The sequence below is a fragment of the Triturus cristatus genome, chromosome 6 (assembly GCF_964204655.1).
Source record: "Triturus cristatus chromosome 6, aTriCri1.1, whole genome shotgun sequence".
NCBI lineage: Eukaryota > Metazoa > Chordata > Amphibia > Caudata > Salamandridae > Triturus > Triturus cristatus.
Window position 1 is genome coordinate 1,832,509,139 of NC_140589.1, and position 24,900 is coordinate 1,832,534,038.

Below are 24,900 nucleotides of genomic sequence, written 5' to 3' on the forward strand. Positions count from 1 at the left end.
AGAGTGCAGCAGAATAGAGTGGAGTGATACAGACTAGAGTAGAGTGGCATAGAGTGCAGTGGCCAAGAGGGATACAGTCAAAAGGCCTACGTCAGAGCCTCGGTTCAGGTTCTATGGGGCCCTTAATCTCTGAAGAGAGGCCACTCTCATACATTTTGTCAGTGTTTTACAGAGGCGCTGTACTGGTGAACACTGTATTTTGGACAAACCAGAACAACATAGCAGAAACAATATTTTACTCAGAAAATGATATTTGGGGGACAAGAAATAATGCAGCATTCTTTATTTGAGAGGCACGCAGAATGACAGTCACACTTTGTGTATTCTGTGCCACACACAGCTACGGACCTATTCACTTTCCTAGATAGGGCTGATTTGCTTACATTGTTAGGCAGGGAGTGGGAAGTAAACGAAGCAACATTAAAGGGCGGAAGTTAGGAGGGAATAGAAGCTAAATGCATGAGAATATGGACTGAAAACACAAGCACTAATATGGAATGCTTGAACTAAAAACAAAAAGTAGCTCCAATAACAGGAGCAGAGGAAGGGCATGAGTACTTGGTCCATGCTCCAGGGGCGGGCAACAACAAGAGGAGGATATGACACGGGCATTAGAAGACAAACTGGAATGAAGGAAATGGTAAACTATGGTCTGGCTGTAAGCCCACTGTATGTAAACAAAGTTTCTTACAGAGACAGCACATGCTCTGTCTAGGCAAAACCTAATTTTTTTTAAGCAGATATCTTACTTAGACATGCTGCATCACATAGAAGAAATCTGTACTGTCACTCTTAGCAGGTGAGGAACTCCGTAGTCCCAGCATGCAGCCCAATTACTATTGACCCCTCGGTTCATTGTGATGGTCCACTGGATGGATATAAGATAACCTGCTTCCATTGCTGTGGCTCCATCTCATGATAGAGAATGCACCCTAGTGACTGTTGACCCCTTGGTTCATTGTGATGGTCCACTGGATGGATCTAAGATAACCTGCTTCCATTGCTGTGGCTCCATCTCATGGTAGAGAATGCACCCTTATGACACTCAATGGAGAGAACTAATATGCACGATAGAGATTCCAGCCACCAAGACTAGTGTGTGAAAAATTACAAGGGAAACCCCCAGCAGTAATCCTGCTGTGATCTTTACCCTCTGCTTCTGAAGCAGGATTACTCTAGCTCAGTGACATCAGTGTCCGCCTCTGCAAATGTTTATAGACTATTCTGAATCCACCACAATGTGGCAGGAGTACGCAAAGTTTGTCGATCTATGAAAGACGCTATGCTGCAAACTCACTACTAAAGGGAGGGATCCTCTGTTTGTAGTATTCATTCTATATTGCCATTGCTTCTAGCGTTGAGGGCCTCTCTTTCCAATCTAATCCACACTGTCTTCTCCAAGCAGTAACATTTCACAGACCCACTAGATTTCTGTGTGCTTTTATTCCAATTGTACAGCTTTTTGACAAAAGTAAATTTTAGCTATATGAATAAATCTAGTGCCAACGTCTTTACAGACTAGAACTAAACATACTGTTTACAGATTTCTTCTAGCTCTGTAGTATTAGTAACTTTTTCCTTTTGTCCCAGCAGGTCTGTGTGGAACCCTCCCAGAGATGCACCTATCGGGCCATCCTGTCGTTTTGTGCAGAGGCGTGACCGATATCCAACAATCCAAAAAAACATCAACCAGTCTACCTATATCTCAGTATGGACTGGTCTTCACCATTACTAACTAATTTAGATTACACATCAGTGGACAACATCAGACTTTTTCTCACCACTTTCTTTTCTACAGGACAGATTGTAAGAACTTTAAATCGTATGGATTGCATCACATGGCGTTCACCTAGAGCTGAACTTATTGGTGTACAATATTGGACACTCATCAGAATGTTTTCCATATTCAAGACTATTGAAAAATGCCTTAATTTGTTATGTACCCTCTAAAATACAGATTGACAAAGATTATAGGGTGAGCCATTGGCTCTTGCCCATATACAGTTTGCATGAAAGCACCACTAGACAACACGTTCTTGTTGACTCCAACACCAAACCATTTAAAACCCTTCCTAGTGCTGATTACCTTGCGTCTCAACAGCACGAACTTAGCAACCATGCATGCCCGCGAAGGCCACCCTCTGCACCAACCTTTTAATGACCCACACCAGTGGATGGCAAGTTGGGATATCTCAAGCATAACACACACAACTGAAAACCAAAAACACAGCACTTTATCCAGTGCTGAATTTTGAAACGTCTGGGACACAGATAGACAACTGTCTGTCCCGACTACTCTAAGCACAATCCACTCCATATGATCCAAACCTGGGTGTATAGATGCACACACTCCACTGCTGCCACTACACTGCTGCCACTAGGCACCCACAAATGCACACGCTCACACACACCCCTCCCACTTACACCCAAACACACACATCCCACTTACACCCACAAACCCAAACACACACTCCCCACTTACACCCAAACACACACTCCCCACTTATACACACCCACCCAAACAGACCACACTTACACCTACCGATCACACATATCCACTACCAACAAACCCTATCCCATTACCATGAACATCACCCCTCTCTTACTTACATCACTACATCTTTTTTTACAGTTTTGGGGCCAAGCTGCCTCAAAATGGTCTGAAGGAAATGGAAAAAAAGATACCACGGTTTTATGAAGTGACCTTTTTCTTACAATGGCTCCCTCCAAAGTCATCTCACTTTAGCGGCTTTGATTGCGAGCCCTACATTAAAAGATTTAAAATGGCAAATCCATTAGTGGAAAGAACGCAGCAGGTAAACCGCATTGCTGCATCGAGACAGGGTAGTATATCCTGTAAGTCAACCAAAATCTTACGTGGAAACCACAGAGGCCAGCAAAATATTATTAAATTGCACTATTTTTAGACTTGAGTCTTGTACATTCCGGTGCTGCTCTTCTCTGAGCACAGCAATGCTGTGCATGCGGGCCACCATGGACCCTGCAGACTTAAGACACTCACACTATGGGACATTGAGTATTACAGAAGCAGATATATTGAAACCTACATGTGATAAGCCGTTAGTGCCTTTGTGGATAGGACTTTTCTTGCTAATTACCTTTCACAGACCTTTAGGAATATTATAAAATATAGTTAAGGACCAATCTGTAGGAAAGAGTCGACAGGACTGTGCTCCATCATGAAGGATGTCAGATGGTCAGGGAAGCCAACCTAGCAAAGCCCGAGGCACTGATACTTCTACAAGCTGAGGCTGCTTTGTAGCATTATCTGTTCCTTCCAGTTTTACATCTGTATCTCAAGGGTGATCATCACGTAAGGATTGACCGCAGCGAGCTCCTTGGGTGCCACGACACTGCAGTGTCCTCATTTACTGTTGGCTACCAGACGTAGATTACCAGTGTCCCTAGACGTCACGTCCCTGTCAGGTCCACTTTGCCTTTTCTTCAGCCCATGTCTGGTTTGCTGATGGAAAGTGCGGACCTCACTATAAATGGTTTCTCTCAGATCCCTGTACAACCCTAGGGACAACCGTATTTGTTGTTTCTTCCTCTCTATACACATGGCTTGTGCATAATTTTGTTTCAAGGTCAGTAATTTTAAGATGTTTCTTGGAGACTGTGTGAGAAGTCATGGGCATTATTTGTATATCCTTTTAATACTGTATTTTTATTTGTGGTCATGGAGAAGATGAATAAATCAAATTCAATTTCGGATGTGTTTTTTTATTTATATGTCGCTGATTGTGTTTATAGTGTTGTCTTTCTACTGTCTTTCCTCACTTCCCTTTACAGATGTTTTGCTGCTTCAAGATAAAAAAGCCACAATTATTTACAGATATGTAAATGATCGTTTTGCAGCGTTGTTTATTTGATATTGCAACTTTGTGTTTTGCTGTGTAATGTTTACAAAGAATACATTTACAAATAAAATTGCGCAACATTGTAAATTTTTCCCTGTGTAACTGGTGTGGTTTGTTTAGGGTTTGAGCATTGGCTTCTCTCCCCACTCAGTTGGGCTGTTACTTTCTGTCCTTGAACAGGACAGCGTTTCTCCACTTTAACCCTGCAATAAAACTATTTACTTTGCGCTCACTGCATTGCCGAGTTGGTGATGCAGCGAGCGCAGGGTAAATAGTTTAATTTATTTAATTACTTACCTTACTCAGGTCCGTCGTATGTCCGAGTCCACTACCCCCTCACCCTAACCCCTGCCCCGCCCCACAGCACTCCCTCAGCGAGCCACCACTGATTCTAGAATATCTGTATGGTTTCCATGCATAGGACTATGTTGTGTGGTTGGCAGCCTAAGATCGTCTTTTAGGTGCAGGTCAGCTGGCCCCAAGGTATTTCATCGTTGAGTCCCAATCTATGTGTATCAAGTTTGTATACCCAACGCTGTTCTTTTTCTAGTAGTCTCTGTGTCAGTCCGGTGCAAGGTTTAACCGTTTCAATAACTGTCCACTTCAAATCCTGATTTGTATGTCCCCTTTCAAAATAGTGTGCGGTTAATTTAATGGCCGACTTTGCACACCGTACCGTGCCTATGTTTGGTGAAACATTTTTACTTTTCCTGTGGTCATGCCGATATATTGTTGGCCACAGGGACATGTGATCATATAAATGACGTTGTTGGTGTTGTGTAGTGAATGGGCATACCGAACAGGAGCCACAAGGGAAGTGTCCTTTGACAGGTGGTTGGTCCCATAGAGTGGTTTGTGTCTCTTGTGGGGATCTCAACTCAAACTATTACTGTGTACCAATATATCCCTAATGCTCCTATTTCGTTTGAATGCGAACAAGGGTTTGTTGTAGGCTAGTTGATTAGAAGTAAGAATGTGATATTTCATTATTTTCTTGATGGTATTCGATGACAAATTTTAGGTGGTGACACATATCCGTGACTTGGTGTCTTCCTTCTTATTGGTATCAAGTAATGCAGACCGATGAGTATTCCGAGCTCGTTTCTGTACTTATTCAATGTTCCGTTTTGGGTATGCCTTTTCCTGTAGTCTTTTAGTACTAAGGAATTGTCCCACTGGGAGATTTTCTCGTAGAGTACGTGGGTGAGCGGTATTGAAATGGAGTAAACTATTGCGGTCCGTGGGTTTTGTGTATAGGGTACTCTCAAGTTTGCTATTTTTTGCTAAATTTTCACATCCAGAAAACAAACAAGAGTTGCATTGGTGGTCATAGTAAAACTCGTATGGATTGAGTTGGTTGAGCCATCTTTTGAGTTCTTCCATACTTTTTTCCTTGCCGTGCCATATGACCAGAATGTCATCTTTATAGCGGCGCCACAGGCGTAACTACTTTGGGCAATAATACTGCTTTCGTTGGGTGGACCAATTTGTCCTAAAAGAACAATGTGTATGACTGTTGGATGGACAGGACCTGGAGTTCACTCGCTCGTCTTGCAGATCTAGTGGTGATAAGGAACATCATCTTGATGGTCAACAGCTGTAGAGCACAGTTGTGCATCGGTTCAAATGGAGTACACGTCGGGTAGGTGAGAACCAAATTAAGGTCCCAGTACAGAACTACAAAATGTGTTGGTGAGAACATGTGGGTCAGTCCTTTCATGAAACACATCAAATTGGTTATTTGAAAAGTATTGACTGATGGGGTAATCGTAAAATGGCAGAAAGGGCCGAAAGATAACCTAACTGTTGCCACAGCAAGGCCTTGGTGGGCTAATGACAGACAAAACAGGATGTCATACAACTTCCCATACAAGGTTGGATGTTACAGGGAAACACCAGGCAACAAACGTCTCCCAGCACCCTGCAAATACCATTTTGGTGGATGGCCGTCTGGCTGCCAAGATGATGCCAACCACTGTGGGAGGGAGATCGAAAGCCATCAACTGTTGCCGCTCAATCTCCATGCATGGAGTTGCAGGTTGTGCAGGCTCGGATGCAAGAAGTGACCTTGTTGCTGCGGCTGGAGGTCCTCCTAAAGGCTCAGCTGGATCGGATCATTGCAGCGGTGGCAAACAGATTGAGCCCGGGTTCTCCCCATTGCTGGAAGATGCCCTGTGAAAGTGTAACTGCCATTTGGATTCTCTACGGAGCGATGGCTGAGTTCATCTGCCCTGGTGTTTAAAGGACTTGCCAGGAGCTGGGTAGTCAGGGAAATGCCCTGAGAGTCCAGCCACTTCCAGAGATGTAGAGCCTCCGGGCATAGGACCCACAACCCTATCTCGTACTTCTTGTTGCCATACCAGTTGGCAGTTGTGTTGTCCATGAGAACCTGTACCTGTTCTCCCTTGATGAATGGGAGGAATGACTTCAGTGTCACGCGATTCACTTGCAACTCCAGCTGGTTGAGGAGTGCGCCTCCCCCCCCCCTAACCGGGGACCAGAGTCCTCTGATCTCCACCTCTCCCAGATGACCTCTCCAACCCAGCACTTATGCGTCTGTCCCCATCATTAGTTGTGCATGGGGTAGGGAGAAGGTTCTACCACCCTTCCGATTGCAGATGAACATCCAGTACCGCAGATCTTTTGCAATCTCCTTCGACACCTGTGAGACTCACACAGGTCTCACAGGTGCTGAGCCAACAGACTTCAAATTCTCCTGAAGAGCCTGCATGCGCCACCTGGAGTGGTCCATTAACAGGAGGCCTCTGTCCCAGAAGCCTCAGAGCCACTCTCACTGAGACGCAGGCTAAGGGTTGAAGCATCAGGATCATAACCCAATTGTCCTTGGCTCGTTGAGGCTGAGGGAAGGTTCAGAAGAGCACCGTATTTAAGATGGCTCTGATAAAGGGGAGCCATTGTGAAGAAATCGGGGGTAATTTTGCCATGTTGATGTAAAACCCCAATGATGTCAACAGGTCAGCCATCTCCTGGAGGTGGCTTAGGGCTGCTTGGGGTGAGGCTGCCTTCAGTAGTCAGTCATTGAGGTATTGGAAGACTGGTATTCCTAACCTCTGCAGATGGGCCGCTACCTCCACATCACCTTCGTGAACACTCAAGGTGCACTGGTAAGGCTAATGGGGAGCATGGAGAAAAGAAAGTGCTCTTGGCCTGTCCGAAACCACAGGTAGTGTTGGTGAGAATGCTGGACAGGAATGTGGAAATAGGCGTCCTGCAGATCCAATGCAACCATCCTGGATCCAGGGCACACAGAACTTGGGCCAAGTTGGGGATTTTTAACTTGTCCTTCAGGAGGAAGAAGTTCAGTGGGCGTACAGGTAGGATGGAACGAAGACCACGGTCCTTCTTCAACACCAGAAAATAATGGCAATAACAACGAGTTCTGATCTCAAGCCCGGCATCCTTTCTATTGTGCCCTTGGCCAAGAAACCATGAACTTTTTCTTGGAGTATGGACATGTGGTCTTCTGGGAGGTGTTGCGGTGTGGGTGACTATTCTGGGGGATGTGACAGTAAGGGTAGAGAGTTACTGTGTTCCACAGTCTGGAGCACTGATTGGTCAGATGTGATGCTCCTTCTCCTAGGAAGATGATTCAGCCTCCCACCAAGCAATCGAGTGCTGTTGAGAGCAAATTAAAGCCATTCTGTAGCAGCTGCTGGAAGAGGGGCAGGTGTTTGGGTAGTGTGTTGGCCCTGGGGACCTGGATACTGTTAACCTGATCCCCTACCTCTTCCTTGAAAGGTCTGAGAGGCTTGTTGTTGTTGAGGCACGTTCTGGTATTGTCTCTGCTGTTTTTTTTCAAAGACAAAATTGCTGGGTGCACTTTCGGACTGGTGGAACAAGGTCTTGGGAGCATGCTGTGGCCTTGCTCTCCTTATACCTTTCCAAGGCCGAGTCTGCTTTCACTTCAAAGGGGTGGGAGTGATCAAAGGACATGTTCATTAATAACTGATGGACATTAGAAAAACCCGTGGAGCAAATCCAGGTGTGACGGCAAAGCAACAAGTTGGTCCCAACTGCCCTACTCAGACAGTCAGTAGTTTCCAAACCTGAGCGAATGGAGTACTTCACTGTGCCCTGGATGAGATGATGGAGTGTTGGCAGATGCCATATGGGGCAGCTGGCAAGATGTCCATCAATCTGTCCCATAACGCATAAGAGTACTTCCCCAGCAGGCAGCTAGTATTCACTGGCCTGAGGGCAAGGCTGGCAGATGAGAACTTAAGTTTGATGAATCTCTCCATGCATTTCGATTTTCTGTCTTGTGGAATGGAGGGAAATGCATTAAGGTTTAATCTACTTGTAAACACTTGCACCATCAGGCTCTCCAGAGTAGGCTGTTGAACGAAGAATCCGAATCTCCGGAGGCAGGTCTATTCCTCCTTTCCACTTGTCTGTATAACGGTGAGCGAGACCGTGCTTTTGGACAGATTCTCACCAGTACATCAGGCTGGGCCTCACTGAATGGTAGTAGAGGTTCTTGGCTAGTTTGTTCAGGGTTGAGAACCTGTAAGGACATTTGTTTTTACCTTTACTATGGGCAAAATGAGATCTAAAGCCTCAGCCAGCCTCCTGATCACTGTAGCGAGGGAGGCAGATGTGTCTGTTCTCATGGTTTGGTTTAGAGAGGAAAGATCAATGTCTGGAGATGTATCTAGACCACTAGCATTCTGTAGATCTAAGAAAAGATTTTTGCCGTCATCATAGGCAGAGACATCATCATCGTGTTTGGGCGGCTGTGAGGTTTCTGGGTTGGAATAGGAGTATAGGTATGCCGTTTGAGACCGAAGGGGGGAGGAGGAGTTGATTTGTTTCAGAATCAGATAATACTATTGGCTCTGCTTCTGGCGTCGGCATCTGTCACAGCTGGAGCCAGTGGCGGCGAGCATGAATATTGGCCGGCCTCAGCACATTGTAACGTGGCAAAGTCTGGGATGGATCTGCCAGCTGTAACCTGACTGGAGGCCACCTCAGATCCTTAGGGCCTGAGGGTGGTCCAGAGGAGCACCAAGGATCTTTAAAAAAATTAAAAGGCATTGTTGTTTACAATACCAAAAGCAACACGTATTGCATTGCATAACGCGGTGTCCGAGAAGACGGCGCCACGCTTATTAAAGTTAAAAATAAAAAAATAGAGGGCAGAGAGGAAAAAAAGAAATGAGACATGTGAGATGGGGAAATAAGGCACGGAGAAGACAGTACAAGGAAGGCATCACTGTGCAGTGAGACTATTCTTAACTAAGGCCACACCTCAGCTAACAAACGCTGCAGACCCAATCGCGAAGGTACTGGCGCCTAAAACGCTCTACTCAGAAAGAGCATTAAGTGAGTGAGTGAGTGTGCCTGTACCTGTGTGCTAGTGTCTGGGAGTGGGTGAGTGAGTGTGCCTGTCTGAATGAGTGAGTGAGTGTGAGGAGGCACATGGATGTGTGTGTGTGTGTGGATGCGAAGGTAAGAGAGAGTGCCTGAGTAAGAGAGTGGATCCTGTTCAAGCTGCCGTGTGTGTGTGTCTTGCGTTACTGCCATTGGAATGAGAACACGAATGCCCAAGACCCCTTATATTCCGATCTGAAAAATACATGGGAAGAGAGACGTTGGGATTCTCGTGAATTATTTGAAAAGCCGCGCAGACGCCCGACTGAAAACTCCTGCTCGCAGGAAGGTTGGATTTTGAGGCACATTACCCCGCATGATCCTAGTAAAGCTTTTCTTGCGTTTCCAAAAGCTATACTCCCTTAGTTCACAAGGAAGGATATATTGTTTAGACATTCTGGAATAGCTACATGAATTATCTTGTCATTTGTTCTGCAAAGCGTCTGTCAAGTCTCTTTTGCCAAGATGGGTAAGGATGGGGCTGAGTGGAGGTACCGCTTTTATCACACCCTTCTCTTGAGGGGAGGGGGTTGCTTCATATTCACCGGTTAGAAATGGAAAGATCTACACCCCTTCGAGGGACTTAGCGCCCAGTCGCAAATCGCCGGTTCTAGGTGCACCTTGTTTTGCACTGCAAAATTCACAAGAGTCACTTTCCTTCCAGAAAAATGGTGGTATCTGGTAAAAAGCCTGTTCCCAAAACAATCTCCGAAAAATGCAAATGGGTGCAATTCGCAGGGGTGTTGTGGTGGCAATTGGCAAAATGCCCCCGCATCGCAATAAAGTGAAATGCTGGTAATTTTGTACCAGTCATGAACTGACGTTTGCACTGACGGACTGCCGAAAATTTTCTCTTTTTAGTGTTCGGTTGGTGCGCATATTGTTTTGGCACGAGTCATTAGTGCAAACGTCACTTACAAATGCCCTGAAAGTGGTACAAAATTAACCGGCACCAGTGCACAATTTGCCATCGCTTACTAACAAATTGCCTGGCTGGGTACAACACTTTCTGCACAGATCTAGTGCAAAATGATCCTGCACCAGTACAAAACTAGTGCACAATTACCCTGCGCCGGTACAAAACTGCACAGAACTAGTGCAAAAGTACTGAGAACTAGTGCAAAATTACCCAGCACGGTACAAAAGTGCTGAAATGCTGGGTAGAATCGCCCTGTACCGGTTCAATGTATTGATCAGGGCTCCCCTTTCCAAAATCACTACAGACCAGACCAGGCTTAAAATGTGCACCTCTCGAAGACGAAAACAGGTCACTGCTTTTCAAAGTTCGACTTGCACAACAAGTGCGCGCCTCGTTTACAGCCACCCTTCAGAAATGAAAGTCCCTCCTACGTACGACACCGTCGGCCCATACATTGTTCTTTCCAAACGAGCGGCTTCTCGCCTGGGCGTCAGCAGAATGTTGCACAAGCAGCAGAGGTTATGGCTGGCATGGAAACAGGCTGTTACTTCAGGCCTCCGAGGGAGTGGGAGCCCAGGATTTCCACCGGCAGGGCGAGAGAGGGCCGCCCCGCCGGCTCCGGGGAGAGAGAGCAGGCTTCTGCGCATCTCTCTGCAAAGTGGCACAAACAAGCCGACACGAGAGCAGCGGTAAAGGCCAAAAGCAGTACATGATGCAACAAGCTTTCTCCTCGTGCACAGCGAGCACCGTCTCCGCGTGCATAGCAAGCAGGAGACAGGGAGGGACAGATGTGCACGCGTACACATAGGTGCCCCCTCAGCCCCCAACCAGAGGCCGCGCTCACAAGAGGGCCCTGCTGTGGGTCCCAAAACATGCTTTCCGACAGGGTTTCCACGTCGGAAAGGCTGGCATGGAAACTGTGCCAGAAACCTCGCATCATAATCCCAAGGGCAGAAAGGCTGCCCTTTGGGATTACAGGCCGACCTTCGACTGGCCGACGGGCTCCTTCAGCCTGTCGGAAGCCAGCCTGAATGACTGGCCAGTTTCAATTCGGACTATCGCGGTCAGGAAGCCTTGGTCAGAGGCTTTCCGACAGCCATCATAATAAGCCCCAATGTTTGGAAATTGCATCACCTATGGTATGGATTTGTTTTGATTAAAATATTGTATTTTACCACACTTCAGAATTATTTTTAAAAAGTGTTTAATTTGTACTTTTCTAATTCAGATATATTCTGAAATATTTGCACAGTTCATTTACAGACATTAAAATTTTGTGTGCTATAAAAAAAAAACTTTCCTTTTCCACCCCCAGTACACAGCAAGATTGCCACATAATCCTCTCACTTTGTAATCCGAGAAAGAAAAGTACACACCAAGCTCCCTGTAAGACAGTCTGATATTTGACCTCCGTCTTTGAATGTATACCAAATATGACAAGATAAGAAATTAAAAATTTAAAGTCAAGCTTACAGAAAGCGAGCCCTTGTGGAACAATACAAGAAGCTGGTCAGAGGTTGTAATACACAGGAGGGGCAAAAACATGGACAGCCTAAAACATATTAAGTTGTTAAATAGAAAGCAAGCAAACGTGAGTTACAAACCACAAAGCCAATGGTCAGAATGCATTCCCAGGGAAGCTTTGAGTGTATGCCCAAGAAGTCTTTGACAACTAGACAGTGTGCTGTCTGGTAGTCTTCATCCTAAAAACACATAACGAGAAGTTCTGAATACAGAAGAGACCATCACATGGGCTGTTCTTTGGTCGCTTCCATGCTGAAGTTGGAATTAATTAAATGCCCATTTAAAAAGTTATTTTTAGAAGATTCCTGAAATAAAAGTAGTTCACTTCTGATCAGTCGTCTAATGAAGGCCTAAGGGTGTTCCAGTTTCATATCAAAGCCCATGTTGTTTCTGCCCCTCCCCGTAGACATTCTCTTGAATATATGGTCAACGGAGCTGCTTAGGCCGGTGGAATTGCTCTTAAAAGGCTTTTTAATACATGTTTAAGCACTGCATCTTTGAAAAACGTTACTAGTTTGGTTTCCCCTCTGTCCAGCTCTGTTAAAAAGACATGGAGTAGCTGCGAGGAAAGCCATATACAGGTGCGAGTTATTTCTTGGGTCCTGCGCTGTGTGCTAGCTGTCTGCATCTGCATCACGATTTTCATATGAGGTTGCGAGATGTTGTGCACTTGGATCAATGCTGACTTCTCCGCACAAACATGGCATCAGAGAGGGTTTCGCATTTTCAGCTGTTTCCTCAGCAAATGCTACCTAGCAAAGTCTCTTTTGACTCAATTGTACAAGGATAGAAAATTGAAGCGCTAGGTGCCTTGAATTTCTTTTCAAGCCTGTTGCATTGAAGTTAGATTGAAATCTAATGTTTAAGAATCAACAACCACAAGCTTTGATACAGAACACTGAATGAGTCATTGGCGTAAGCTTTCTGCAACAGAAGATGTTTTTTGACAGCTCCTAGATTTATAACAGCACGGGGCAATTTTTACCCAAGATCAGTGGCTTAGGACCTTAATTATTTAAGGCATCCCTCTTCGAGTGGGGAGAATATAGTAACTATTATGGAATGAGCAGGGGTTTCTTGCAATGACTGCTCGATTTACATTGCTCACTACTGCTGAACCATGGCTGCTTTGATAAGAGTTAAGTCGTCGTTTGTGGCCTCGTGCAGAGGACGCTACCGAACCTACAGTTGAATAGAAGCACGCTGATAATGAAGGTGGCGTTTCATTTTTCACTTTAATTAGGATGCTTGTAGATCTTTGCCTGCATGGAAATTTGAGTGCTTTTTTGCATGCACTGTACTCTGGAAATATTTGTAAAAATCTGTGATAAATTTTATAGAAGTGGTCCTCATCAAGTGTAGTTTTTCTTCAGAATGTCAGGCACGAACCCTCGAGGTATCTGACATTTCTAAATAACTCATCATAAAATAAGAATGCGTCCTTTCCCCCCCCGCTGACTGGCCCACTGCGCACAACGTGGGAATGGCCAAACCTTCCTCCAATGAAGGATGATCACATCTCTTCAGCAGGATCTTCCAAGGCCTCATGCCCACTTTCATGTATTTCCAAGATGATTCAGGTGGATGTCGCGGCTTATAATCAACTTCTGCAGAGTGTAAGCTAGGAATCAAATCTCCTATTCAGTAAGAAACTGAAGATAATGCTCAGCAATATAGCCGTGCCCACCTCTTTGCAACTATCCTTTACTACACCACACACACCCCTCTCTGCAGGAGTGCTACAGACATACACAATATTATTTGTATGTCAGCACAATAAAGTCCAGCCCACTAGCTTTGCTAGGTGTGTCTGGACCTGCAGTACTATCAGCTATTACTCTTAGTTTTAAGACAAAAACAACAGCAACAACAAAAGCACCACGCAACTTATTACCTGGCCCCACTGCAAAATAACAGTGATACTTTGAAATTGTTTTATAAAATAAGGCATGCCCGATTACTGAACCGGATGTTTTGCTTTTAGTAAACTACCATATTTAACACGGACCACAAAGGCACATACAAACGTGACATAGAATAAGGACTAAAGTGTCAAACACAGGGATATTGTAGATGGACCACAATAGCACATACTACCAGCGAAATAGAAGGGCTACAACTGCATTTAGAACCTGCAGCACAAAAGGAAGGCAGTGTCACATGGAACACAACAATGGGACATTCAGTAATTGTGAGTGGAATCCTCACAATGGGGAAAAACGTCTGATTCAACCTCACAGGTGAGGCGGGAACCGGAAGAAGATAGCGACACCACTCATCAAAAAGAATGTAAATGCTGTACACTATTAATTGGGCCTTATTTGTTTAAAGAAAACTTTTGTGCTTTTTTTTTATTTTTTTTTTTTTAAACCCACCAGGATCATTTCTTTTACAAATAGCAAAATATATATATGCTGCATTTATGCAGATACCTTTTAGAACAGAATTCAAGCTTTGGATAAAAAAATATGTTGCTGGAGGTCGAGGTTCTATTCCATGTGGCTTCTGCATTCATCAAATAATCCCTGCCACATACTGAAAGGCACCGATGTTGCGATGGCAGCACTTCTGGGGAAGGAAGAGGGGTAATTATCGGGGTAATTATACACCTAACAGTTAAAGCACAGGGTGAGAGAGGTTTACTCCTCTGATGCCAACAATATGCCTATTCTTTTGAAGAGTGGTCACTAAAGCCACGCAGAAAGATGCACAGACCTAAACTTGTTAACCGCCTTCTAATGAACCCTTGAGGACAGCTCTTCACCTTTAATCCACTGAGCTGCGCTCTCACTCCAGAATCATTGCATGGCTGGCTGTGGGTACACTTAAAACCTTCACTTTACTTCCCCGTTTATCATTAAAGATTTTTTACATTCTTTAATCACACGAAGCGCTCGTTTTTTCAAAAACATTGCTTTATTTCAGTGCGTTTCATAAATGCAGCGATGCAGTGGCCTAGCGCTATACAAACAATACAAGTAAAGAAAGTGTGTAGTCTCCATGATGTTAGCACGAGGCCTGGAATATTCCATCTATCTCAATTCCATCTGTCCATGGGAAGGCAGTCCTCCTCGCAAACCTGTTAAAGAAAGAGCGCCTCAGTTACATACCATTCACAGATTGGAAGCTTGAAGGCGTTACTGGAAGAATCCCAACCATGATAAATAGTGCATGCACAAAGACCCGAGGCAAGCTCTGCACAAGTTTCACAAGACATGAAATGACATTGACCAAGGCATCTTCAAGAATCAAAGAGATCCGGCTCACTCTGAGGGAGATGCGATGATGGCTGTGGCAGAGTGAACTTCTGATATGTATAACAGCAGTGAACAATAATCATTAGGAAGTTAATAGAGTTATGATGCGAATGAGAGATTAGCACAAAGAGGCACGGGTGTGGTGGTTAGATGTTTTCTAGAAGAGAGTAGGGTGGGCATTGTTCTTTAGCCAATAGGAAAATAGTTGCAAACAATGCAATTCCTATGCAAAAGTGGAACTGCCTTGAAAGACCTACTGAAAAACAAACGCTAAATAATATTTAAAAAACCCTTTTATAACTAGCGAGTACTCGGATCCAGAAATCAAATGATGCTAAAGATTTAGTGCTTCCAAACAATCTAAGCTGTTAATTCACACCAGAGAACCGCAGCATGACCCCCTTCAACATGTGCACAGACCATGCGTCTTCAATGGGAAGTCTCACTAACAGGGAAATTAGAGGTATCTGATTAACACATGGGAGGGATATGTTCATGAGCTACATGCATTCTACTGTCATACTTTGGTGGACAGGGCTGTCTGAGCGAACACACCACCAAGTATTCATTACTGTGCTAGAGCTGCTTGTTTTGCACTTGCTCAATTTCACGTATCCCTCTTATCGTTGTTCTTTTTTATTTTTATTTGTTTACATAGCTGTGGCCTTTGTCTTCCTAGGCCACAATTACACTGGTGCTGCACGTTTAAGTTGTGCTTACCTTTTCCTGTGGTGGAAGAATGCAAATATCTGACATTCATTTACCCAGTCTTCACCAAGTCCTAACAGAGATAAATCTAACCCTCTGAAAAATAACAAATCATAAAGCTCTTAGTCATCAGTAAAAAACAAAAACATTCGGCCAACATTCAGAAGCCTCGTTGAGAACATGAGTGCGCCTTTACTATTACCATCTTACGTAAGAGAGTGGAATCGGGTGCTATTAAAAAGTTGCAGACCCTTACTCGGCCATTCGGAAGGGCTATCATCTGTAGAAAAAAAAAAACACTTTTGCCGGTTTGGTCTTGGACATTCAGATTTGTGGTAGCACATTATGCCTAGCTCAAAAGATAACCGTCTCATGGATAGAATTGTTGCTACTTATCAATCTGCCATTTCCAAACTATAAGAAGTTAATCACTCACTCCATAGTGAGCAAAAAGTTGTAATTGACACCTAACAATCTACCCAGAAAATGAATCTCTAGACCTAACCTAGAATACTCTTAAAACTCGCTAAGCACACTAAAGCTACACTGAGGGAGCTCTAAGCCTTGGCAGCATGGTAAACAGAGTTCATGTTTCTAACATTAAGAAAGGTGGGAATAAGTAAAGTTGTCGTGCAAAGACAGCCAAGAGAAACCCACTTCTGACTATTAGGAACATTGTTGCACAGCAGTGGTTTGCAAAACAGCATCTGAAGGAACCACAAGGCTTATGCAACGAAGTGATCTAGACAGATGAGGCCAACAATGCACTGGACATGTTTGGCAAAAACCAAGTATCACCTCAAGAACGCCATACCTACTGTCATGTGCACCTACTTTGCAGTCACAGAATCTGGCCACATCAATCTTGGAGTTCACCATGATTCTGTATATACACCAGTCTATTTTAAGAATAAAACGTGAGACAAGCTGTTCAACAGCTAAATCTTAGCTGGAATTAAGATTGCAAAACAGGATTGGGAATGACCAACTCAAGGTCCAAACCTCAACTCAGCTAAAATCCTCTGGACCTCGCCAAAAGAGAGCTGTGCATAACTGAATAAATGAACTAAAGGCTTCTGAATGTTGGGTGATTTTTGTTGTTGTTCCAGAACGATGAAGCAAAACGTGATATTTGTCATTTTGGGTTAGGACTTATTGAGGATTAGATGGTCATAGATGTTTTGATACATAAAAATCATAGACTCTTCAGAGGGTCTATTTTATTTTTCACATCATTATCGATTAGTACTAAGACCACATTTTTATCAGAGCAACTTTATTTTCCAAGCTCCGTTTTCTAAAAGTAAAGACATTTCATAGTTCCTGTAACTCTTCTGCGACCCTCTTTAGCACTCAGTGCCTGTGGTACCTGAAGAGAATAAGGTGCTTCTGCCCATCCAAAGCCCGAGTTTATGTTGAAATATTAATAACGTCTTTGACAAAGTAAGGACTAGTGGTCACAACATTTCCACTTTATTCTTCAATTACCCTTTGCCGTTTGTTTTTCCGGCATCTTGTCAACAGCTTTTCACAGTGCTTGAAGCTCCGTCCATCTATTTGGGGAAACTATGAATACTTGTTTCTCCTTTAGAGATCAGCAAAGTGTACCATAATCGACGCCAGTGTGACCTGTGAACTCAACATTCCATGTTGTGACATGACCTCCACTGTCTGTCATCTGTAAATATCCCCTTATAAGCAGCAGAAAGGAGATAGGATTGACTTTATATACAACTTCGAAATAAAATGGTGGTTTAGTGTATTCCATTTAATGTAGCTCTGCAGAGTGCTTGTGTTATATCCCTTATTTGTAAACTGCTTTACATCACCATATGGGAGTCTCAAAACACATACAGGTAGGAGACGTGGTAAAGAGACACCAAATAGAGTCCAGGGTGAACATGGGATAGCAGAAGTGAGAAAAGCCTAGTGAATGGAGTGTCTTCTTAAAATGCTAACAGCACTCAGGTATAGAGCAGTAGCGTGTTTTGAGTAGTCAATCCTGGATCTTTCGTCGGCAGATATGGAATAAGGGAGCAGGAGATGTGTAGCATCCCATTGCTTGCAATTTCTTTTTTCTTCCTTCAAAATGTCTTTGCAACCAGCCCATGTCTTAACGAGTAACCGACTACGAATACTGTATTAATTCGTCCCGGGCAAGGCACTTAACTATAGGAGCTAAATTAGCCAGTTACAGACACTCTTCAAGATTACAATTAAAAGTACATGAGTCCAAAGATTGAGAAAGGACCTGAAAGAAGTCGCTGCATAGACTATGGATTCAAACGTGCCTGCGTTTGCAAAGAGCGGAGACTTCAGTCTCCTCCTGAACCTCCACTCGGGACTCAAATACCCAAGTAGCTTCATAGATTGAGTTAGATTCACTAGCCTGCACTCCAGACAATTTGGAGTATTTTAGTTTGCTAACTTTCAGCTCTTTGTGGGTGTGCTGGGGCGTGATAAAGAGCACAGAGAGACTGTGCAGAAGGCTGCAGAGGTAGACTGCCATGGGTAACATAGTGGATCACCTAGAACTCTCCAACACAAAGCATAAGAGACAAGAACCTCTTCTAGGATTTGTGTAAAGTACTTTGCATAATCAATCAATTTTACAGAGGACATATCTGCTCAGAGAAAGATAAATATGTGCTTATACCTGTAAACCTGTTCCTTCTTATCAAAATTAATAAAATGCACAGACGTGTTACTTTAGACTACAGATTATGGCTGACTAGAGCCAAGCTGGGTGTAGACGGACAGCTAAAATCCCAGGTCTTACAAAGAGTTTTCTTTAAGGAGCAATTCTAACCTGTTTTGGCTTCTGCACAGTCCTTACTCCATTTTCTTAGGATTGTTTACAGCAACATAATGGTACAAGACAACGAGGAGGAAGAGAGAGACTCCCAGCATGTTGGCGAAAATCGCAAGTTGCACGTCGGTAATCATCCTGCAAAAGAATAAAATTCTGTATTTACCCAAAAAGCTATGACATTTTCTTACCGCACTTCAACGCTAGAAATGAAAAGCTGCTTTAGACTGAGCCCAAATTAAGCCTGTAACTTTGTTAGGTACTGATGTTTTTAACACCTAATACCATTTCATCAAGAATAAATAATACTTCATAAATGTGCGTCAACAGGTATAGAGTTTGCACAGTGGTGACATTTAAGCATTTAGTAGCTATTTACGCTACCCTACTAGATGGGAAAATTAGACTGAAGCTTTGCATCTCGTGCATAACTTAAATTCTTTGTGTGTATTTTAGTGACTGAGTAAGCTGCAATCCTTTGAAATACGATACGTTTCTCATGTAGTACATCGTACATTTAATGCCCTGATGTCTATCTTTTTGTAGCCTCGATTAACACTATGAATTGAAGAACAGATAATGGACATCTGTCTGCAGCACAATTGAGGTACCTATCATACATGTGCTGGCCATTAAGTTCTGGTCATACAAGGGGTCGTCAGATTTATAGCAACATTTTTTCTTTTAATCTTTTAGAGCCCAAACCAAGTCCGATTCCTGAAGAGAATCCCGGAATTGTAGGAGATTGGAAACGCGTTGAGTGTGGGGGACGGTAGAACAGGGTGTGCTATGAGGGGACTGAATAGAAATTATTTCCCCTTTGTAGGATATGCATCCCCACCCTCCCACAGGCAGGACAGTAGACATGTGTCTTTGAATGAGCAATTGTCTGCCTTGTGTTTTCAGTGCAGACGCAGGACTGGTTTAATTTCAGGCTGGCACACAATTTAGCGATGTTTGTCTTGTGATCATTGGTTTGTTGTATATATTTTTGTCACAAATAACGTTTGGTATTATGTATGTGTTGTATATATTGTCTCACTAAAGAAATGGTTCTAAATCACGCATACAAATGTGTTGCAATTGTGTGATTTACTAATGTGGCGTTTCCTTTTAAAAGACATGTCCAATTGATTTATGAATGTCTTTTTGAATTATCAAAACTAAGCAGAATAAATGCTCAAAAACCACAGAATTAGTGGTCTCAGGTTTATCGCGAATATTTAAAATAAACCTCCCTTGACACCTTTCTGTGATTTCCAAAAGCTGCAATTAAGGCACTCTATGAAGACACTGAACATGCTGCTGGAATACTGAATGCTCTGGGCCTATTAAACATATGAATTGAAAAGGGTCTGACAAACAGGCTGAAGTTTCCAAATGAATACTTTAGTTTACTGTAATTTCATTATCTCAATCAAGCATTTATTTTTCATTAAGTGCGAATATAAAGGTTTGGTACGTTGACATCAATAAGCTTCGTGAATGGGCATATGAACAATATTTTGTTCAGTCACCAAGACAGTACTACTTCGAACTGGCCAACTTCACCAGCCTATATTGACAACTCCTGTCCTACTACCCACTGCTTTGTAACAGTTTTGCAGTGGAATGTGTGTGTACAGTTTTCTTCAGTATATTATGTTCAAATAATTGTGTTGCACACGGAGGGCATCTCACTCTCGTTTGAGGTATGATGAAGCACATAAATTCCACACAAAAAATACACTGATTTTTAGCATTTATATACCGTCCCGTATTCATTTTTATTTAAGAAAAAGCAAATTGGGCGGCAGAGCCATCTCAGTCTAGGTGACGCAAAGGAATTCACTACACTTACCCTTAAAAAAGTGACTGACAACGATTTAAAATTCACATGGTTGTTGTTAATGTATTGTATTCACACCACCAGGTCTCATTACCAGAGATGCACTCCAATATCTGTCTTATAAATTAAGAATTTAGGAATGAATAGACTCTGTAAATACGATGTCATGATTAAGCCTGGGCGAAGCACTACGCTACGCTCGCGTAGTTTGCGAAGTTCGCGCTACTTCGCACTACGCGAACTGCACGTAGCACAGTGCGAACACGCGAAGCGTAGTGTTGCGGTCATTTTTTGCTTGCACGCAACTCAACATCAAGTTGGCTACCGCGAGAAAGCAAAATGACATCCCGGCGAGACTTTTTCCTTGTTCGCGATCAGCAACTGCAAGTTGGCGATCGCGAGCATGGAAAATAAACCTCCCGGCGAGATTCCCAACGCGAGGAGGTCAGGTTTCTCATTGCGAGTGGTTGCGTATGCTCGCGACGAGAAACTACCAGTTCGCGTTGAGAAAGCTGAAGCTCGAGTAAAAATCTACTCGAGCAGCAGAAAACTACAGCTCGCACTGTGCAAGATGCCATTTTCAATGATTGCACAGTGCCGGTTGCTTGTCCGCACTGTGCAATCATTGAAAACAACATCTTGCACAGTGCGAACATGTTACTACGCAGTTCGCGAAGTGCTACGCGTAGCTCGCGTAGTGCGAACTTCACTTTGCGTAGCTTCGCGAAGTGCTACTTCGCGAACTACGCCCACCCTTAGTCATGATGTGCTAAACGTGCTCAGACCATTTGTTAAGTTAAAAAGTTGTGCAACTTTGACTTTTACAGATTTATGGTTCTACCAATTACACAGTGCCTGGTCACGTACAGAGCAGCAAACATTTTGACCTAAAAGCTTCTGTTTAGATGCCCACCTTGCTGCCAACAATTGAAACATGCACAGCTGCTTAGTGATCAAGGCAGGGAGCCCCATCTCAACACCGACAAAAGTGGCTCACTTCATACAGCTTCGACATGAAAGATAAAACCGGATAGGAGTGTGTAGAGTTGAATAAGAGGAACTCTTGTCTTATTCCTAGGCTTCCCACTTTTGTGCGTAGCGCTGATTTGCAACAAATGTACTTATTAGTGAACTCTACATGTCAGTGCAACCTGGACTCGCGGAGGTGGCCAAAGGGTCTTTCTTCTTAGACATTGTGAGGCTGGAATATAGGTCAGTTTGCAAGAAAAGGACTGCCTTAATTATTGCCCTAAACTGCACATTGGAGCAGAATTATGTTTTCCTACCCAAATGTGGCAAATGTCGTAGTAGCAGCAAAGAAACAACTACTCTTTTTGCACAAGAGAATTTTCAGTGCATAGGGAAATACACAAGAGTTTGTAGGGATTCCTTTGAATCTCAGTAGTGGTTGGCAAATAAGGTATGGGCACTTACTGAAATATTTAAACATATATGGGCGTAGGAGTGGACAAATCAAATTGGAACATGCTACAACGCCATCCTAAAGGGCCCGAGTCACTTCTGTCCTCTGGGATGATATTGTCAGGGGGTATGCTAACTAAGCTGGTAGTATCTGTATAGCACTGTGCAAACGATAAATAGTAATTTTAGTGTGATCTGTTATGGAAATTACGGGTATGGTGTTTGCGGACATTTTTAAATCCAAAAATAGGCTCTTTCAAGTCAAAGACTTCCACAGACTGTAGTCTGTTTTAACTACGACCGAAAACAATAACCTTCACCTTATTTACCGTGCAATGTGTCAACATTAAGTTGTAATAGATATAAGGATTTTAAATTTACTGCATGTTTGTACCAATGTAAAGATTTTCGACACCCTCGGGTTCCAATCAAGCTTAATAAATTAACATAATCTAGCCTCTAACTCTAGGAATATTTGCATTCTATAGACTCTAGAGGGACTAGATTATGCTCAAGGCCAATAAGGATAAATTACACCTCATTGAAAGGTGTTCTGATAAGGGTTCAGGTTTATACTAAACAGTTCCAATTCTAACCTATTGAAGATCACAGATAAGAGAGTTTATTCGAGGGGGCCTAACGCCTAAAAGAAAATTCTACTGAGTCTTTCCTAAAGTTGGGGAAAAGTGGAGGATCTGCTGGGAAAGAGCAGCAACACATCGACATACTTTTTCAGAATTAAACTACGTAAACTTTAGCGAACTTTAACTTAAAATAGAGGTCTCAAAGAGAGATTAAAAGTTGCGTGGAAGGGATATCATTCTGATGCTGAACTACTGAATCAAACACTACCACAGAATGCACAGCACAGAATAAACACAGAAAACAATTCGTTCTTCCCCAAATTTAACAATATGCGAATCTGGTATCTAGCATAAACTGAAATAACAAAAAAAATATAAAAATGGGACGAATTGAATTGAGCCAATGCTTCTTAACTCGTGGGAATTCCTAAGGGCAGCATTCTATTACTTTGTGTTTGTTTAATCGGTTCTTGTTTAAACACTAGGTCTTGCTACATGTACTTGCTGGGTGCACTCTTCAGGTTAAGCCATGTGGCTGTTCTATAGCTCACTGACCATATAACCGTTCTACAGACTATGAACTCCGTTGGGTGTCTCTGGGGGCCTGGTAATAGCCTTTCCCACTAGTGTGTGTTCCTATTGGAGCTTTGGGTGTCCTGATTTTGACATCTTCCTATTAGGCATCACCCTCTTGCGACCTACCATCACAGTCTGTGTCCTCACCAAGGACTCCGATTCACTAAAATGTGAGCAGTAGCTGAAGTGACATCACACATCCTTTGACTAACCCTCCTTGATGACACCACGAGACTGACACCACAGGACTGACACCACAGGACTGACCCCATTGTCCCACCTTGATCCATTCATTAGCTGCAGGGGGTGGAGGATGGGCAAGGACTGGTAATAACATCAAGTAGATAAAGCACTCTAATTTCGGCTGAGAGTAAGGAGCACAACGGTAGCGCCACGGGAACCAAAAAACCGGGGCAGGGGTAGCATTTGTTTAGATTGACATTGGTCCTGGATTAGTTCCCCGTGTTAACCACGTCTTCTTAAAGAAACTGCGTTTTATTATTTCTGTTCTCTGTGTACTCCCCCTCCTCCATAATCCGCAGGTTATGGGATTAAATATTTTGAAAGGAAGTCAAAGCTTGTGGGAGTGAAATGAGTCAACAGATGTGTGAACTGTGGTGTGCAAGTTAGTGTCATCTGTTCAATCGATGGCACCTTGTTACCCAACCTTGTGGCGGAGTATGCAAGTATCCCATCTGCTTCTGTGTAGGTGTGACAGTGTGCCTGGTGTTCTCAATAATAGCCTGCAGTGCAAGTTGTCGAGAGATACCTGCCTTCAAGGAAACAGCATGTACTTCTGATCAGATGTCAATTACCTTTACACATTCAAGAAATAGCAATTTAGAATCTCATTCCCTAGTTTTCTATGAGAACGCGCTGCTACTGTTCAATGTTTTATGATCCACTGAAAAAAGTTAGCTTTGGTTCGTTAGTGTTGTCGTGACTTGTGGCTGTTTTTTCTTGCTGTCCCAGCATTAGAAGTCACAAACGAAAGCAGCAAGTTGGTTCTCGTGGCTTCCCGCGACCGGTCTAGCAGTGCAAGCTCGATATTGCCTCCATTTGCTGCCATCCTGTCACTAGCATCAGTGCGTTCAACCTACCCCATTCTTGCAGACCTACCTCCTGACCCTCACAGCAGCTTCTCATCCCTCACACTGACCTCCTTCACCACACTGCAGTCTCTCCCCTCTTCCTGTTAGGAGCAATCTCTCACTCTTAACACTCGGGCTCATACCACTTCATTCCCATCACCGCCTTGCTTCCTACACCCACCTCCCTCGCTGTAGACACTTCCTCCCGGCCCCTCCATCGCCTGCCTCAGCCGCTTACTATTTCCAAATCAATCCCACATACCAGGCCCTCTTTTATGGCACCCGATACTAGTCTCTGACTGCAGTCCCTCATCAATGCCACTCACTGTAACATCTGCCCCTCACTGCTGCCTTATTACTCTTGCTCCTGAATGCAGCCTCTCATGCCCTGCCGTTCCTTTAGCCCCACGGTAGTCTCTCACACCTGACGCTCATGCATGCTTCCCAAATACTAATTCAGGAGTTCTGGTAACATTTTGCACTCTGGGTAAAGTGGGAGACTTTGGGGTGCGTGCTAAACGAAAATAAACTCGTACATGTTGGGGAACTCATTTGTAAAGCAGACCATCACATGTCCTGCGAGCGAGGACTCACCTGGCCGTTCCTGTCAGCTCAGCCCAGGTACCAAATCCAGCACCACAGCCTGCCTTCTACCGTTCCCACTGCGCACTTCCGGTGCCGCTGCCACCTCACTCTTAGCTACTTCCGCAACGGAAATGAGGCTAGACTGTTCCGAGAGACACAGGGATAATGAGGAAGGCGGCCATGATGACTTGGAGCAGATTCCCAATCAAAGACCGACAACGGCAATATATTCGGCAGATTTCTGTATGTGTATTAGTTAATAGTGAGATTTCTTTTCTGTATTCAAAAATTAGGAGACATATCCGGGTTTAGCTTATGAGTAAGG

General features: G+C 43.7%; 2 protein-coding genes across 10 annotated transcripts in view; one reads left to right on the top strand and one right to left on the bottom strand.

The window, feature by feature from the left end:
• AGBL5 (AGBL carboxypeptidase 5) overlaps window positions 1-3,972 on the top strand; it is a 468,371-nt gene extending 464,399 nt beyond the window's left edge. For 6 of the 9 annotated variants that reach the window (XM_085613234.1, XM_085613240.1, XM_085613236.1 and 3 more), the window contains one exon: window positions 1,591-3,972. In XM_085613234.1, the coding sequence (XP_085469360.1) occupies window positions 1,591-1,659 (69 nt within the window). In that variant the 3' untranslated portion in view covers window positions 1,660-3,972. The remainder of the gene's footprint in view (window positions 1-1,590) is intronic. The other 3 variants (XM_085613239.1, XM_085613242.1, XM_085613243.1) reach the window with 1 other exon arrangement.
• Window positions 3,973-14,612: 10,640 nt separating this feature from the next.
• OST4 (oligosaccharyltransferase complex subunit 4, non-catalytic) lies at window positions 14,613-24,589 on the bottom strand. Its single transcript, XM_085613246.1, has 3 exons — window positions 24,585-24,589; window positions 18,490-18,627; window positions 14,613-14,794 (listed from the first exon to the last, which is right to left on the bottom strand). The coding sequence occupies exon 2, from the start codon at window positions 18,624-18,626 to the stop codon at window positions 18,513-18,515; it is 114 nt and encodes a 37-aa protein (XP_085469372.1). The 5' UTR covers window position 18,627; window positions 24,585-24,589; the 3' UTR covers window positions 14,613-14,794; window positions 18,490-18,512.
• Window positions 24,590-24,900: the final 311 nt, after the last annotated feature.